General features: G+C 32.4%; 1 protein-coding gene across 2 annotated transcripts in view; it reads left to right on the top strand.

Annotated features, from left to right (window-relative positions):
* KIFAP3 (kinesin associated protein 3) overlaps positions 1-12,121 on the top strand; it is a 145,864-nt gene that overhangs the window by 108,764 nt on the left and 24,979 nt on the right. For both annotated transcript variants that reach the window (XM_005690630.2, XM_013970173.2), the window contains exon 19: positions 6,061-6,160. In XM_005690630.2, the coding sequence (XP_005690687.1) occupies positions 6,061-6,160 (100 nt within the window). The remainder of the gene's footprint in view (positions 1-6,060; positions 6,161-12,121) is intronic.

Genomic DNA, 12,121 nt, shown 5'->3' with positions numbered 1-12,121 from the left:
TAAGGGTGGTGTCATCTGCATATCTTTATAGTTACATTATTTTCTTAGTCTAAAATAATTGTGGTTGTAGTTACTAATTCCCTTTCTATTATGAAATTGCTGCTGTTTGCTTTAAACCTTTTACCCACAGAGGAAGTATATTATAATCTGTAAAGCTGTATTGCTATTTTCATTATTGTTCAGTCACTAAGTCATGTCCAACTCTTGACGACTCCATGGACTATAGCACATTTCTAAATGACTTTTTACTTTTTCGCTGTTCTTCTTTATTAATTGTAGTGAATCTTCTTAGCATTTAGTATATAACTATATTATAGAATATGAACCTTAAAATGGTTAGTTTCTGTCTCAGAATCATTGTAAAACTGTAATTTTCATTTCTTGTATATTTATGTGATATATCTTATCAAGTGTGGCCAAATAAGTTATGATTTATCTATTTTAGTCATTTCTTTTTGTCACTTTATCCACTGTTGATATCCATGTTCTCCCACACAGTCATTTCACTTTTAGCTAGTTCACCAAAGAGCTTAATATTGTGTTTCCATTTGACTTTTAGAAATAAATGTATTTCAATAACAGTATATAAAAAGATACAGAGTTTTTGTAGTTTATTTTTATGCACAATATGTATAAGCCACTTTTTTTCTTTTACTTTATTTTAATTTACAATACTGTATTGGTTTTGCCATACATCAACATGAATTTGCCATGGGTGTACACGTGTTCCCAATCCTGAACTCCCCACCCTCTTCCCTCCTCATACCATCCCTCTGGGTCATCCCAGTGCACCAGCCACAAGCATCCTATATCCTGCATCAAACCTAGACTGGTGATTCGTTTCTTGTATGATATTATACATGTTTCAATGCCATTCTCCCAAATCATCCCACCCTCTCCCTCTCCCACAGAGTCCAAAAGACTGTTGTATACATCTGTGTCTATTTTGCTGTCCTGCATACAGGGTTATCGTTACCATATTTCTAAATTCCATATATATGTGTTAGTATACTGTATTGGTGTTTTTCTTTCTAGCTTACTTCACTCTGTATAATCAGCTCCAATTTCATCCACCTCATTAGAACTGATTCAAATGTATTCTTTTTTAATGGATGAGTAATACTCCATTGTATATATGTACCACAGCTTTCTTATCCATTCATCTGCTGATGGACATCTAGGTTGCTTCCATGTCCTGGCTATTATAAACAGTGCTGCGATGAACATTGGGGTACATGTGTGTCTTTCAATTCTGGTTTCCTCGTGTGTATGCCCAGCAGTGGGATTTCTGGGTCATAAGGCAGTTCTATTTCCAGTTTTTTAAGGAATCTCCACACTGTTCTCCATAATGGCTGTACTAGTTTGCATTCCCACCAACAGTGTAAGAGGGTTCCCCTTTCTCCACACCCTCTCCAGCATTTATTGCTTATAGACTTTTGGATTGCAGCCATTCTGACTGGTGTAAAATGGTACCTCATTGTGGTTTTGATTTGCATTTCTCTGATAGAGTGATGTTGAACATCTTTTCATGTATTTGTTAGCCTTTTTAAATTGAGTTTCAGAAATGACAAAGTTGACAAATTACCTATACTGGCAATAAATTTGCTTTGATTTCATTTTTATTCTAGTACATATCCCCATTTTACTCATAACCATATTATCATCAGTACTTTGTTGTTGTTTTTCAGTCACTCAGTCTTGTCCAACTCTTTGCAACCCCAGGATTGGCTGGTTGATCTTTTTGCAGTCCAAGGGATTCTCAAGAGTCTTCTCTAAGACCACAGTTCAAAAGCATCAATTCTTCAGTGCTCAGCCTTCTTTATGGTCCAACTCTCACATCCATACATGACTACTGGAAAAACCATAGCTTTGACTAGATGGACCTTTGTTGATCTGCTTTTTAATACACTGTGTAGGACTGTCATAGCTTTTTTCCCACGGAGCAAGCATCTTTTAATTTCGTGGCTTCAGTCACCATCTGCAGTGATTTTGGAGCCCAAGAAAATAACATCTGTCACTGTTTCCATTGTTTCCCCTTCTATTTGCCATGAGGTGATGGGACCAGATGCCATGATCTTCGTTTTTTTAATGTTGAGTTTTAAACCAGCTTTTTCACTCTCCCCTTTCACTTTCATCAAGAGGCTTTTTAGTTCCTCTTCGCTTTCTGCCATAAGGGTGGTGTCATCTGCATATCTGAGGTTATTCATGTTTCTCCCAGCAATCTTGATTCTAGCTTGTGCTTCAAACAGCCCGGCATTTCTCATGATGTACTCTGCATTTAAGTTAAATAAGCAGGGTGGCAATATACAGCCTTGACATATTCCTTTCCCAAGTTGGAAGCAGTCCATTGTTCCATGTCTGGTTCTAACTCTTCCTTCTTGACCTGCATTCAGGTTTCACAAGAGGCAGGAAAGGCAGACTAGTATTCCCATCTCTTAAAGAATTTTCCACAGTTTGTTGTCATCCACAGTCAAAGGCTTTAGTGTAGTCAGTGAAGCAGAAGTAGATCGTCATTACTTAGAGCACCTCAAAAAAGGTGTGTTACATAACTGCTCTAAAAGGTTTCAAATAATTTAATAACCTTAATGTATATAATGCTCTACAGTTTACAAAATGTTTGGTATATATCATCTGTCTTCTCTTTGTTCTCTGGCTGTTTAAACATCACATGAAAGTCGTTGATTCCTTGCTGCTATCTTTGAACCAGTGAGGTAAAGTAGAAGCCTGGGAAGAATACTCCTGAATTTATTTGAATACAATTGCAATCAACAATGCATAATTCCTTTCTAGTATTTCTATAAAAGAATTATTAATTTTGGATACAGAATACTGAGAAACAGATAGTTCCAAAGAAGTTAAACTGCTTGTATTGAAGATTTAAGATATCATTTAATTTCATTCTAATGAAGAATGATTACTCATACATTAGAGTTACCTAAATTTTGTCAAGTCATTAAAGGGGAGTGTACAAGGTATAGTTTATTGAATGAACTGCAGTTTCTTAGGATTATTAGAAATTAAGTTCAGAAGTATAAATTTACCCTTTTTTATACATATAGTATTAGGCTTATTTTATTACTAAACTTATTATATTCTAGGCCTATAAAATTTCTTAAAGTAGCTATATTCTGGGTTTATAAAATTTCTGGCTGAATCTTTAAACTCAGGTTTTTTTTTTAGTATCATCTCTGTTTGATGAAATCCCTGTTTGTAGCTTCCTGTATTCCATTTATCCTTTTTACTCATTTTTCCCTTTGAAGACAATGAGAACTCTGAATCAAAATGAAGATGTTGAGAATTTAACAGTAGTTTTTAATTTAATTTCTTCCTCATCTAGTTCACCTCACTAGACCATGTTTCATGTAATATAAACTTTTAAAGTATAATTCGGGTATTTTTATTTGGTTGTATTTTTATCTGAGTGTTATATTTTTATCTGAGTGTTATATTTCTGAGTGTTAGAATCTTTTATTCTCTGGCATGCTGAATATCTTTGTATTCATTTTCAACGTGTGGTATACATTTTATTTTGGCATTTTACTTTGCTTTGTTCCTCTAAAATTGGCAGGTTTCATAAAACTTGATCTGTAATTATTTGGTTTTAATTTAACAGAGAAACTTGTTGATTTTTGCAGTATTAACCTTGTTAATTTTAGCCAGACCTTAACAAAGTCTTAGATGGATAAAAAATAATTTTTTTAGCTGCTTAACTTTCAATCTGTGGTGTCTTGGCATTCCCATAATTTTGTTTTTGTAACTTTTTTGTGTTTAGCTGGTGTTTTGGTTTATAGAATTTTCAGCTTTTAAGCTTCCTCTTAAGTATTTTAAATTTCCTAAAGTAATAAGGTAAATACCAAAGGTATGATTAACAATTCAACAACTAAATACCAATACAAGTCTTTAATATATGGTATACAGCAAATAATGAAAGTCACTCAGTCATGTCTGACTCTTTGTGACTCCATGGACTATACAGTCCATGGAATTCTCCAGGCCAGAATACTGGAGTGGGTAGCCTTTCCCTTCTCCAGGGGATCACTCAATCCAGGGATCGAACCCAGGTCTCCCGCATTGCAGGCAGACTGTTTACCAGCTCAGCCCCAAGGGAAGCCTATATATATCCATATAGCAAATGGATAGTGTTATGGAAATACAAATTATTTTACTTATTCATTTGCAAGCTCTATTAATTTTACCATATACTTGATTTTTAATACCCTTACTCTTAAACAGATTTTGTCATTAATTCCCAACTATCTATTGATACTCAAATCAGTTACACCTCTTCCTCCCTCCCTTCCAACTGGGACTTTCTAACCTCTGCACAACACAGTAATCCAGCTATAGCTTTTTCACCTCCAGCACTCATTTGGCACATAAATCCCTTCCTGTTATATAATCATTTATTAATAAAATATATTATTTAATTGCATCTTAAGTATCTATTTTATATTTCACTTAACATAAAACTCCTTTCAGAAATTGTGTATTATAATTTTTTCCACAGGACCTAGCAAAGTATTTATTGCATGATAAGTATAAAATGATCATCTCATTACTAAATAGCTTGCTTACTGTGTGCCAAATTTATAAACAATATTGTGAATACAACCTAGCCAACATTTACCTCGAGGTCACTTGCCAACTTGGAATACTTTAAACTTTAGAAAGTCTCAGAGCTTTTCAACTAGTATTTACAAGAGCCATATAGAACAGCCCTGAAGCCATTACTGAGATTTTTTTTCCTCAGATTCTTCTTATTCTTAACTTAGTCATAGAAAGTGAGAGTGAGTGAGAGTGAAATCACTCAGTCATCTCCAACTCTTTGTGACCCCTTGAACTGGGGCCCACCAGGCTCCTCCATCCTTGGGATTCTCCAGGCAAGAATACTCGAGTGGGTTGCCATTTCCTTCTCCAGGGGAACTTCCCGGCCCAGGGATCGAACCCAGTCTCCCACATTGCAGGCAGACGCTTTAACCTCTGAGCCACCAGGGAAGCCCAACTTATTCATAATTCTATCAAAAATAGGTTATCTGAATTCTTAGATTGGAGCAAATGGGAAAGCAGTATCTAAAATCAGCAAGGAGTAATAATAAATTCTTAGGTTTAGGAAAAGGAACACTTTATAAGCAAATTAATAAGTACTCAAAAAGCATGGTAGTATAACCATTTAGTATAGATAGTCCAATATATCTAATAACCTAGGGCATTACTATATAATGGTTGATGTTTATAATGAAGATTGTGTTATCAAGAAGTTTTTAAATTATATTCAGTATACTTTGTAAAAACACAGTTAATGTAAAATGTATTTACAAGGGTTTCTAACCAAAGTGTGTGTGTCTGTGTGAACCATTGGTTATATAAAAATTCACTTGTTTGAAATATATAATTCCCTAATCATGCTACACAAATGAAGCTGCCCGGATATAAAATGTGGAATATATTAGAGTGTTGCTCTTTACCAAAACCATGCTATTTAATGTCTGTTTTATTTCCTTACTCATTCTCTTTCTTAGCCTGAAAGGCTTATTGTTCCTCTCTATCCTTTCTCACCCTCTATCTTTTGTTGTCTTTCCACAAAACTATAAGCTCCTTGAAGGCAGAGACCGTGTCTTATTCATCTGTGTAATAAAATAGGACTGCAACATAGGTAGGGTTACTCACTCAGTCGTGTCTGACTCTTTGCAACCCCATGGACTGTGGCTTGCCACACTCCTCTGTCCATGGAATTTCTAGGCAAGAATGCTGGGGTGGGTTGCCATTTCTTTCTCCAGGGACTCTTCCCTATCTAAGATTGAACCTGAGTGTCCTGCATTGAAGGCAGACTCTTCACCTACTGAGCCACCAGGGAAGCCACTGCAACATAGTAGATGCTTAATAAATGTGCAGAACAATTATGTATGCTATTCATTCATACTCTCAGAGAGAACTGAACATCATGCTAACATTTTTCTTCTGGCTTAAATATACAGGTTATTTTCTATTGTGTTACTTAATAGAATAGTTTCCTTTTTATTCCCTACAAAGATGTTTCATTAGTTACTATTTTCTTTCTAGATGGATTAGTTGCCTCCGAAGGAGCCATGAGTCCAGATTTCTTCAATGATTATCACCTTCAAAACGGAGATGTAGTTGGGCAGCATTCATTTGCTGGCAGGTAAACAGTCTTCCAAGAAAAATCTAGTATATGGTGTTTCCCTTGATTTTAAAAAGCTAAAATTCTCTCATCACTTCCCGTTTTTCTTTTTCCATTAAAGAGTAAACAAATCCTGAATATTTTTAAGAACATGCTTGTTTGATTTTAAATTAACTTACCAAGTCACATTTTTCTATGTAAAAAAATGAAGATATCACAGTTCTAAGAAAAAAATATATATTTTTTCCCTCAGTTTGGAAAATATAGGCTGTCTATTGAAATAGGCAGTACTTTTGACAAATTAATGATGCAGGTTATTTCATGTTTTCCAAATACAATAAAATATAAAATAACACAATACATGTATTTTAACAATTACTCAGATACCACTATTTTTAAAAAAGTTGATGTGTTGATTAAATTAAGGACTTTTCCTCCTTGCATGGCATTCAAATAAAATATTTAAGGAAAAATCCTGACATGCCAGCACTGTTGTACAATTATAATAAAGTTTCCAACAGATATTCTGCTTCATTACTGATCTCATAGATTTTTAAAATCTTGCCAGAAAGTATAAATAATAGTTTTCCCTTCATATCATTGCTAAGGTATAATACTTTAATTTAGGATGACTATTGCAAATTCACATTAAAATGGTCCAAAGAATAGGTGTAGTCTTTTTACCCTTAAGACTATTTTTTTCTTTAAATTATTGATTTAATTTTCTCTTCTAAAATTACATATTTTATTAACAAATATTTCTGTTTGGAGAATAAGAATACAGTTGTGCTTTAAGAATACAGTTGCATGTTCACCTGAAACTATCACAACATTGTCAGTTGGCTATAACCCAATGCAAAATGTTTTTGGTGTTAAAAAAAAGTTAAAAAATTAAATTAAAAAAAAATTTTTAATACAGTTGTGACCAATGTGTTATAACTCTTGGATCATCACTTTATATTAGCCATTTTAATTCAGTAGTAAAATTCTTAAAATAGCAGTTACTCTTCCTGCATGTAATTCACAATGATATGTTCTGTTTTAGTCTATTCTATTTTTGAAATGCAGATTGTGACCCACTATATTGGTTTCACAATTCACTGATGGTCATGACAAAATTTAAAAGCAGAGTAGAAGATACAGGAGTATTTTATGAATGCAGTATCCTTCAGTATATTCAGTAGCCATTAGTGAACTTTAAATAAATAATAATACTTTAGAAATTGTTTCATCGGTGCACTGGATTGTCATGGTAAGAAACTACTTGCCTTAGGGAAAAAAAATTAAACATGATTAAATACCAGAAAGCATATGGCTTTTGACTACTTCTGATGTCTCTGTCTGTATTAGTTATAATTAGAGATTCTATTTAATTATTATAACTGATATGTTCCATTGTATGACAGTTCAGTGTACAAATGTTTTCTGAAACATAATTAGAAAAGGAAGAAATTATTTTGCTATATAATCCCAATGTTTATATTGAAGATTTTTGCTGATAGCACTTAAGATTAATTTTTCTGCCATTTGTGTTTCACTATGGACAAAACATTGCTTTTGTGTCTCCTGCATATACTTCCAGCTTAAAAAAAAGCAAACAAACCATGCATTACTTACTTGAGAAAGACCTAATGTTTTGTATAGTTATGTGATTTTTAAGAACCTTATTGTATGTTTTGAGAGATGGCTACACTCACTAACTTTTGTACTGTGTCCAAAGATTTCAGAATTTCATTCCTCAGTTCTGTTAACAAGTTTCTTTTTATAAAAAGACTTTGGGAAAATTCTCTTACTTTTGTACCTTTAGTTCTTTTTCAACATTAAAAAACCATAAGTAGCTTCTTTCACATCATAAAAGACATGTGATGGTAACATTGGCTTAAAGGATTTGTTAATAAAACTTGATGTAGACGATATATTTTTTCAAATAAAAAAATGGTATACTTATTTATTATAATCATTTTAAATTGAGATTGTTTGCCCTTTAAAAAGAACTTCCCCTGAGAAAGTTAAGTCTTTCATCTCTTGTCTTTTTTAATTTTTCAGGCCTTAAATGTAGTAACTGTATCATTTTCTTTTTGTATTTCCAGAAGAAATAATTTACAGTGAATTTCCTTAGTTTTTTTTTTGTAGGTAACAGATCAAATAAAAAGAGACTCTAAATTTTATCAACAGAGATACAAAGAAAGCTTAGAATATAGCCAAAAACTCATAGTTATTCTTTGCTACATAGTTTTATTGATCCTCTGTAGAATCATTTACTGTGTTATGCAATTATTTTTGGTTGGTTAGCATTGTCTTCTAATGGGATTCCTATTTTGTTCTTTGTAGTAACTGTGGATTTAGTCTGACTTAGTTTTTTAATTCTACAAATATTTTATTTTAAATTGCTCCACAATTATTCACATATTTTGGCCTGATAATTTTGATGCATAATGTCCCAGATGTGAAATTTTAAACTAATGGCTACCTTTAGGTTTCTGGGATCCAATAGGTAAATATAAAACCTATTAGATCAAGTATCATTGACTTAAAATAATATTTTTGAAATATTTCATTTTAATTGATTTTAAGCAAAGTGGGATTTTTTAAAAAATGTAGACAGAAGATGTTGAACTCTTATTCTTCTTCTCTACTGTTGAAATGAGAATAAACAGACTTAATGAACAACATGAAGAATTTGGGTTAATTATGAAAGAAAAATGTCGATTAAATTTTAAATATTGAAAAAGCTGATTTTAAGAACAGGAGATGTTATCTGTGTAGAGAGGTTTTTTTTTTCCTTTAAATGAGGAAAATTGTCCACATGACTTAAAAATTCATTCCCTGTTCATCATATGTCTTTGATTAGCAAGCAATGTCAAGTTAATTGAAATAGTAATAATTTTTTAAATAATATATAAAATGTGAATGTTTATAATTACAAATGTTTTTAATGATTTGAGAACATGAAAGAGTATGACAGTGCCAAGTGGCATGCTGTTCAGCCAGTACTCGCGACTTTTCAGTCTTTGTGGGTTTTTAACATATCAGTTTCAGTGGGTTCAGGTGAAGTACATGATCCCAGATTTCTGCAAGGTAAAGAATAAATTTCTAATTTGTATAAGAGGTTTTTTTTAATTGTTCAGAAAAAAATTCTTTCTTTCTAAAATGACCACATTTCATAATGTGACAAATCTGTTAAAATGGGGAAACTGAGTCAAATTTAGAGAATGCTTTAAACAGTTCAAACTGTATGTTTCTTAAAATCCAAGTCAGGGTGCCCTTCTTAATATGAATGTCTACATCTGTGTAATATAGCAAGGCAGTTTAATTGGACACCAGTGAAAATTGTTAAGCTCATCCATCCTATTCTACAAGAGGGACTGGGTGTTTAATAAAATACATACTGGCAGTTAGCGAATCCCAGGTTTTAGACATGTGTCACTATCAGTTTGAACCTCTTGCCACCAGAATTTCCCAACATTTAGGGGGTAATGCAGAATATATTAGGGCTCCAAGGCATTAGCTATTGGGTTGCCATTCCCAGAGGGTTAGATGTAAATCTTGCACTCCCAAAACCTGAACTGGTATTAGAAAGTAAATTGGAACTTGCTATTGAAGCTAATTAAAAATAATAGGAGTATGACTGGCTTTTTTCCCCCCTTATATACAATGTATCTGTACCATATTTTTGAACCTTTTTTTTTATTATAACTCTTACTTTTCAAGACTAACAAGAACCTCATGTTGAGAATTTTTAAACTGTTTCCAGCTTTTACAAATCAGTTTTTGTTGCAGTAAAAATGGTCCATTTTTCTTTTATAGGAATCCAATTTTCATAAACTGGAAAAAAATTTCAGGGACTGCTTGGATATCCTTGGGGCTTTGAAAAATATTTTTCAGAGGGCCTGGATTTCTTCTTTGTGGTTGGCACAATGATGTCACTTACTGATGGTTTCACTAAAGTCAGAGATGAACTAGATGTGTGAATTATCTGAGCCATCTGATTCTCACACTTTCATTTTCTCTGTGTGTGCCTGCCTCTTTTTTCCTCTTTCTTAAAATACTTGGCCATTAACTTTTCTGTTCAATATATAGATGTTTCACATGTATATATTTTATTCTGTTTTCTCTAATTTATTTCCTTTAAAACATTAAATCATTGTTGAAATGTTAGTCATTTGCACAATTTTAAATGTTAGTCAGTTGTACAATTTTAAAAAGTACTAGATAGGACTAACACATTATTTTCTTAATATGTAAGTAGAAAACTTTTATCAAAATATTTCCTTCATATGAAACTCCAAATGTAAAATTTTGACTTATTCTTTAGCTATAAGGTCACCTTCATTATACTCAACTATTTAACTCAGTTATTTCACTTGAGAAAAGCAACCTTAAAATTCAGTATTCCCTGTCTAAAAGGCGTTGTGTAGTATTAATATTTACTGCCCTTTGTATTATTCCTTGAATTACATATTAAGATATTATGTTAAAGCAGTTATTCAAAAGATAAATTATTATCTATATTACAGCCCTTAATTTGGCAATTGAGAAATTATCATATATTGAGGTAAAATTGAATATGCTTATAAAATCCCTCATTTGATAAGTCCTCTATAAAGTTTTAACTGATAAGCCAAATTCTTTCGTTTGTTCTCCTAGTATAAGTGTTAGTGACCTTCATTACTGTGGCAGGAGTATAGAAATTATATGGAAGGATCAAAAGAAATGAAAAGAACCTCACAGAAACATTTCCTTTGATAGATATTGAGACCAACCATTTGCTCTGCAGCATTTTAAGAACTAAATGAATTATTATGAAATACTTATTAAATCTTTTAAAGATAATCGTTAAAATCACTGCTTTATTAAGTGTGTAACTTTTTTGTTCCTAATTTCTTTCCCTATAAACTTTTTCTCAGAGGAGAACATGCTTCATGAAGTCTTTAAAAAAACTTCTAACTTTAGTAATTTTTCCAGTCATGGTGAATACAAATAAAGCAGCCAGTTTCCATTTTCACCTATCAGTTGCAAAATAATTTTTAATGCTTATATCCACACATGGGAGCAAAGAGGTTCTGTGATACACCTCTTGTGGGCATTTAAATGGACAAAGCCTCAGTGAACTATATTTGGTAACAGAGAACAGAAGCCTAAAATTCCCTAACTCTGTAATTTCTTTTCTAAGAGTTTATCCTCAGGAAATAATCAGAGATAAAGACTGAGTAAATAATTGTGTGTCAAAGAAAATAGATTCATTGAGTGTAGTGAGATCCACTTACCTAATAGTGGAATAAATAATATTTTTGTGAAGTTTTCTAATACTTGATCTTAGCTGTATTGAAGTTGGGATATTTGCAAGAATTGCTTTTTAGCTTAAATGGAATTTTGTTAAATCATGATTAAAACATATACAGCAGAATCTAAACCATGGTCTTGGGTAATAAGACAATATCCTGTTTACTTTTAAGTTACTCCTTTTCAGGGTGTATGATTTGATCTAAACATATCCAAATCTGTGCAAATTTTTATTATAATTATATTCAGTTGTCCAAATGACATTATTTTAGCATATATAAACATGTTATTTCAGGCTCAGTAATAATTGCTATAGCTAAGTATAACCAGTAGAAATAATTTTAAGTTCTTCCCATCTTTATTAACCAATCCGAAATGCATGGTAAAATTTCTTGAAATGAATAAAACTATTTATAGGAAATAACAGTCTGTGATAGGTAAGATTCCATCTAAGGTAATGAAATGGTTTAATTAGTGGGATGTGAAAACAGGAGACCGAGTGGCAATAGCTATGTGACAGTTCTGAAGAGAGAAGCAAACCAGTGCAAGCAAACGGTGTCTTAAGCGTGAGACTCTGGCTCTAACACAGCCCTTACATTAAATGGCATTACATTTTTTTCTCTCTAAATACTCTCAACAATTATGCCAGTTGTTTACTTTTTTTAATCTCAGAAGATGGAATGTCTTAGGAGCCTTCTA

The sequence above is a fragment of the Capra hircus genome, chromosome 16 (genome assembly GCF_001704415.2).
Source record: "Capra hircus breed San Clemente chromosome 16, ASM170441v1, whole genome shotgun sequence".
In the NCBI taxonomy this organism is placed as follows: Eukaryota; Metazoa; Chordata; class Mammalia; order Artiodactyla; family Bovidae; genus Capra; species Capra hircus.
The sequence above is the reverse complement of the archived record's forward strand: the minus strand, read 5'-3'. Positions and strand labels throughout refer to the sequence as shown.